Here is a 7,197-nt window from a genome sequence, read left to right as displayed (position 1 = left end):
AGGATGAATATGAAAATATTTTCTTTTACCACAAATTTCGTAAGCATGCTGGACAGCTTTTCTCATACAAACGTTATTACTGCCCCGTATAAAAATGTGCCCGTTTCGAGAAAGGTTACAGGGGGCTACCTCTACTAATATATTCAGCGTACCAATTTTATTTGATGAGTACATATATTAGCCTTAAGAGAAAAAATTTATAGTAAATTGCAGGATATAGTAAATATCGAGTTGGATAAATGAGATAAAAATTAGGGAAATTAGGTATTACCATTGTGACAATTTTATAAGATGTTTAATAAATAAATAAATACATTTGAAAACTTATAACCAAAAATAATAAATAAGTGCAATATATAAATATATATATACGTATATTTACATAAGTGTACTGCAAAAAATCCCTAGGAATTTTGACTCAATTTACTCAAACTCGCACACGGCCTTATACACATATAGGTATGTTATATTATATGGAAATATACTAATATTTAATTTATATGGTTAAAACTCGTAGTATGATTTATTAGAAAAGTCTCTCATAACATATAGTATACAATTGTATGCGAATTTCGTCGTACGAATAAATCGTCTCTTTCGTGCGAACATTTGATTTAGCAAAATATGTTATTTGAAAATCATGCGTCTATGCAAAATTGAAAGTGTCAATAATTGTAATCGATTACGTAAACACCGAAATATTATTTTATTCACAATTTATTTTATTATATATATTCGTTTACAATCAATTTGTTATTCTTTTTATTTTATCGACGCGTAACGTGTTTCACATTTGTGTGCTTTTAGATCCGTTTTTCCTCTGAACTGTCATTCATATCAACTATCATGCTGTCTCCCAGGACTGCATTCGGCTCAGTGTTGCTTTTTCTGTAACATTCCGCCCTCCCGTGAATCTTCGCAAGATTCACTAATCTGACAAGCGGCTAGCTTGGTGACTGGACGGGTTGCATTAGGATAAGACAGCCCAGCGCTTCTCACGGCGACGACCAATAGTAACATGTAATGGTCCAAGCAGGTCAACACCTGTGTATGAGAATTGTCGTACATTCGGCGTTATACGGTTGACTGGGATCAGACCCATTAACGGTGGCATTGGCTTGGTGGTTTCAAGGCAGCATTCCATACAATTGCGTTGGACTGATTTCAGAAGTGGCTTGGCACCAATTACCCTTAACTTTTGGCGTACGGCGTTGATAATTGTAGCTTGATTTTGATGTTTGTAAGCAACCTGATAGTGTTTCATTATTAGTTCGAAGACGACATAGCGCTTCGGCAATATAATAGGGCTTCCTCCAGGCGACCACTGGCACGAAAAATTTCTTCGTTGTCTACGTATGGCGTTAATTTGTATAGCTTGCATTTTTTGGAAAGAGATTGTTGAAGCTTAAATAGACTCTTCTCCTCCGAAAAACAGTCCCCCAGTACCAGTTGCATTATAAATTTTTCGGCTTCATTGATTTCACTTGGTAGTAATGGTGGCAACGACTGCAAATGATCACACTCTTCTGTAAATAGTGGATCTCGTTTTCTACGGAATTTTTGAACAATTCTTAGAAAGCAAGCAACTGAATGTTTAAATCTAAAAAGGAACTGAAACGATTAAATTCTATCAAGGTTTCACTGGCCTGATATTGTAGTAGTATCCGTGTCGTAATCTCTTCTTCTGTCCGTATGAAACGAAAATTTAGCAATTGGCCTGCTATTTTGTTCTTGACGTAATAAGGTTGGCCCTTTTAACCAAATATTGTCATTGTCTATTTTAGCCACCTCTTTGGCTCTTGTTGCAGCGTCAAAAGGGTTCATCTTACTCGGCACCCATCTCTATTGGTCTTCTTTCATTAAGGTCAATATTTCAGCTATATGATGCCCAACAAAGGGTTTGAATAGGTGATTTCTTGAACTTACCCAACAAAGAACTGTTTTAGAATCAGTCCAAAATACTATACGGCGAATGTTTATTTCATGTCTCTTCACCACCAGCGTTGATAATCGAGTAGCCACGACTGCAGCTTGCAGTTGCAACCTTGGCAAGGATAGGATATTCTTAGGCGCTATGCGAGTCTTACCACAGACAAAAAGTACATCGACTGCATATTGGTGTTAAATTCGCAAATACATGACTGCAGCAAATGCAACTTGACTGGCATCCATACATATATCAGGTTGGACCTCTTTGGTAATGTTGAGATGCAGCGAGTAGCATCTTGGTACAAAAATATTGCCTATTTTGGCAAATTCGTCCTACCACAGAAACCATTTTTGAGATAACGTAGGTGGTAACCTGGTTTTCCAGGTTTCTTGCAATAATACTTTGGCAACAAGTAAAAAATTCGCTTAGATGCCGTATGGATCAAATATAGCCATCACAATTCCAAAAAATTCTCGGTTTGTTGGACCCTTTTACCCTCGATAGATCCTTTAGCTATGCGATGAAATTTTGTTAAGAATTGAAATAAATCAATTGTCACGTTCCAACACATACCCAAGATTTTCTCGGTTTGGCTCTGCCGATTCAAACAGATGGCCTCTGCACTTTCACCTACATTCATGACGTTCTGTACATTTAACGCCGGCGTTTGCGTTAATTTGTACCACTTGCTGACAAATTTGTAGAGCGTGTTCTTCTGTATCGAAACTGGCAACGTAATCGTCTACGTAAAAGTTTTCATGGATGGCTGATTCAGCTTCTGGATATTGACTGTAATAACTTTCGGCAATATGATTCTTAACAAATTGAGGGCAATAGGGCGAACATACTGCTCCGAAGATCATAGACATCATGACATATTGTTTGATCGGTACCATTTCGCACCCCTTCTCCATAAGAATCTTTAGGCATTCTGGTCGGCTGGTCGTATTTTAACCTGAGAAAATATCTCTTTTATGTCTGCAGCAACAGCAATACGACCCTGACGTAGTTTAAAAAGTATTTCTATTAATGGTGTTGTTGACCAATTTTAATAGCAAAACGAAGTTGTTTGTGTGTATGTGATGCTTTAAAATCTTAAAACAAATTTATTCATGTCTAGTACTTAAAATTAATTATTTTTCACTTACTTTTGGTCGTGACAACCGCCTTGCCTCTTCCGGAACAGTTCATGTGTGCACTGGGTTGCATTTTCTAATTATAGCTGCACGGTTGCAACGACCAAAGCAAGTTTACAAACATTTTACAAACATTAACCTTTGGGTATGGAGTGTAGTTCTAACATTCTCCCCCCAGTATCTCTTTAATAAGAATACGACTTACTCTAAACTGCCGCTCCACGAACTTCTAATACGGCTAATTTTGCTGCAGGTCTATGATATTGCCCTCGAGTAGTCTGCACTATGGCGCTCCTGGTCTGCCCGTCCCGTGCTTTAATGGCACTAATTACAATTCGTTTCGGCCATGTGTAGCGAGGAGAATTTGGGTCAACAATAATGACGACATCACCTGCTTCGATAGGTTTTATCTTACCAAACCATTTCGTCCATCTTGTCATCGTTGGAAGCACCTCTTGTATCCATTTTTTCCAGAACCGATCGGTAAGGTATTGCGAATGCCTCCAGGAGGATTTCACGTGCTCGTCGTTACTATCGAACTTCCCCGGCGGCTTGTTGCCGAAAGATGACCCCAACAAGAAATGATTCGGAGTTAACGCTTCTTCGCTTGCTGTTTCAATCGACAAATAAGTGAGCGGTCTGCTATTTACGATTGATTCTACCTCGCAGAACAGGTTATGCATCTTTTCATCATTAATTTTTGCTTGCGGGCTTATTATTGCTCCTAACACTGTTTTTATGGATCGCACCATCCGCTCCCACGCTCCACCCATGTGCGGCGCAGCTGGTGGAAGAAAAACCCATTGTGTTTCCGGACTTGTAAATTCAGCTTGTAATTCATTGAAGTCTACGTTCTTTATTGATTCTCGTAACTCCTTTTCAGCTGCTGTTAAGTTGGTTCCATTGTCACTATAGATGACATTCGGCACTCCTCTTCGGGCTATGAAATTTCGTATCACTATACAACACGAGCTGGCTGACAGGCTATAAGCTATCTCCAAATGCACTGCTCGACACGTATGGCATATAAAAACGACGCCATAGCGCTTCTCTGAGCGTCTTCTTACTGTTACAGTATACGGGCCAAAATAATCTATTCCAACATGTGAGAATGGTCGGGAGTATGCTGATAGTCGTGTTTCTGGTAACACACTCATTTCCTGCGGCTTTGGACTCGCATCACGAACCTTGCAATGTTGGCAACTATTTCTTACCTGCTTTAACAGTCTACGCAGTCCCAGAATGTGGTATTTCTGAAAGATTTCGTTAACCACCGTTTCATGATTTAGATGTTTCCATTTTCGATGATACCAGTCTACGATCAATTTAGTTATGTAGTTTTTCCTTGATAGTATAATTGGGAATTTGGTTGAATCAGCGATGCATGCGGCTTTATCTAATCTACCTTTCATTCTTAAAACATTCTGTGCATCTATGAATGGTGAAAGTTTTCGCAAAGAGCTAATTTTAGAAAGAGTAATATTAGCGGCTCTACTTAATGCGGTCATTTCTTTCTTGTAATCCTGTAACTGGGCAGTCTGGTACAAGAAATTTTCACTCCATTTCAGTTCCTCGACTGACAAGCATTGGTTTACAGATTTCTTCTTTTTCATTTCATCAGTTGATAGTAAAAACATAAATCTTTTTACATAGGCCATGCATCGAACTAAACGTTCCCACTTTGAAAATCGGTAGACATCTATGAGAGGTTCCTCCTCTGCTACATGAGCCACCAACAATCGTTGCTTTCTGATTTCAGAATCTTCGTTATATTTCTGTACGCCAACATTATTTGGCCAACAAGTTTCTGCTTCATACAGGAACTTCGGTCCCTTATACCAAGGGTTTTTCCAAGTAAAGTCTGGATTACTAGTTTGTTTTGTAGCCAAGTCCGCAACATTTAATTTAGTAGGAATGTACCGCCATTGTTCCACCTCGGACAACTCCTGGATTTCTGCTATGCGGAACATTACAAATTGTTTGTAATCTCGTGGGTCAGATTTTATTCACGATAGAACAGCCTTTGAATCGCTCCAATACGTTATACTGGTCACTTTCAAGTCTATTGACCTTTTGATGTTGTTTCCTAGGCGTGCTCCCAATCCCGCCGCGAATAGTTCCAGTCTTGGAATTGATATTGGTCGTAATGGTGCAACTTTTGCTTTAGAACATATCAAGGAAACATCTATGTTGTTGCGACTTTTCGCTCTTAGGTACACCACCGCTGCATATGCAACCTCACTTGCGTCCACAAAGACATGCAATTCAATGGAGTCTGAATCCTTATTAACCGTAGCGAAGAAACATCTCGGTATCTTCACATTTTTCACACCGCGAAGCAGCGACAGCCATTTGTTCCACTCATCGACTAGCTCATTAGGAATAGCGTCATCCCAGCTAACTCCACTTCGCCAAACTATTTGAAACAAAATTTTTACGTCAATAATGTAAAAGGTAAGCATCCCTAAAGGGTCGAATATTGACATCATCAATCGTAGCAACTCTCTCTTCGTAGGTAATCTATATCCACTTAGAACATCCTCAGTCGCTTTGGTAAACTTCAGATCAAATGTGAGCATATCAGTGTCGGTTTGCCAATGGATTCCCAATACCTTCTCTACCTCAAATGTATGGTCTATACGCCTTCCGGCCGAGCAAAATTGAAACTCCTGGCCTTGGTTACCTATAGCTTTCAGCACCGCGTTAGAATTTGAAACCCAATTGCGAATATGGAAATTTGCTTTTTTATGAATATTTCTAACCTCATTGACTAGATTAATCGCTTCCTCCACTGTGTCGACGCTATCCAGCATGTCATCTACATAATGCCTTTGTAAAATACATTTCACTGCTCGCGGAAACTCGATTTCGTATTCGCGTGCATTGTTATTTTTTACCAGTTGTGCCTACGATGGTGAACATGTTGCCCCAAAACTCATAACTTGTAGCAAATAAACGTCTGGGGGTCTGCTATCGTCACAATTTCTCCACAGGAAGCGTTGTGAATGTTGATCTTCTTCTTTCACGAGTACTCGATGAAACACTTCTTTTATTTCGCCACTTATACCAATTTTTCCGATTCTGAAATTAACAAGAACATCTACCAACGAAGTGAGCAGATCTGGACCTTTCTCCAAACACGCGTTTAACGAGACTCCGTCATATTGTGCAGCTGCATCCCACACTAGTCTTCGCTTTTGTGGTTTATTCGGATTACTGACTGTAAACATAGGTAAGTACCACTTACGTGGATAATACTCCTCGGCTTCGTTAGATTTCAGCTGGCGTATATAACCTTTCGACTTCATGTCGTCGATGTGATCACACACCCAGCTTTGCAACGGTACATTGGATTGCATCTTGCGCTCACAGCACTGAAGTCTACGCAGCGCCATTAGGTAATTATCTGGCATAGTAATATTATTTGATTTCCAAAGCAATCTTGCTACAAGGTATTCACCATCTCGACTTATTTTTGATTGCATACTTTTTTGTTGTTCCAACTCCATATTTTTTAGTTTTTCTCGACTTTCAATAACATTTTCATTGCTGACAAAATCTTTCACTAAACGCTGCAAACTTAGATCATCATCGCATTCACAGATGTGTAAATTAACGTTTCCCTAATAGTATTAGGTTCGTGCTTAATTATTCCACATATTCTACTGGTAGTCCCTTTAAATGTTTATACTTATCGGTAAGTTCTGTCATATTTAAAGATTGCTCGGGTAGCTCCAGCTTAGCTACTGAACGCACATTGCACAACGAATACCTTTTACCTTCTCGTATTTTGGAGACTTGCAGGTTGACCAGCTCAGAATCAGGTTCCTTGCGTACCGTACCATCTGTCCATCGTAAACAAAGATATTTCGTTTCACCTTTAATCCGCAGTTGTCTTAATACGTCTTTTTCTATTAACGTTGGACCAGATCCGTCATCCAGAAAGGCATAAATGTTGCAGGTAACACCATTTCCATATATTGTTACTGGAACAATTCTGTACAGCGCTTGTGAAGTTAGTTGATGATGAACCGCTAACGTTTCATTTGCCCCACTTGCAGTTGAACTTATTTGGTTATGTAGCAATGGGTGATGTTTCATGTTGCAATTGTGTATACCGCACTCTCGGGT

The 7,197-nt window shown here is 39.3% G+C and overlaps 1 protein-coding gene across 1 annotated transcript; it reads right to left on the bottom strand.

Annotated features, from left to right (window-relative positions):
* Nucleotides 1-3,272: 3,272 nt before the first annotated feature.
* On the bottom strand, nucleotides 3,273-5,036 carry LOC119675186. The gene has a single exon (XM_038086376.1). The coding sequence runs from the start codon at nucleotides 5,034-5,036 to the stop codon at nucleotides 3,273-3,275; it is 1,764 nt and encodes a 587-aa protein (XP_037942304.1).
* Nucleotides 5,037-7,197: the final 2,161 nt, after the last annotated feature.

The sequence above is a fragment of the Teleopsis dalmanni genome, chromosome 2 (genome assembly GCF_002237135.1).
Source record: "Teleopsis dalmanni isolate 2A chromosome 2, ASM223713v2, whole genome shotgun sequence".
NCBI lineage: Eukaryota > Metazoa > Arthropoda > Insecta > Diptera > Diopsidae > Teleopsis > Teleopsis dalmanni.
This window is presented reverse-complemented; position numbering and strand designations above follow the sequence as displayed.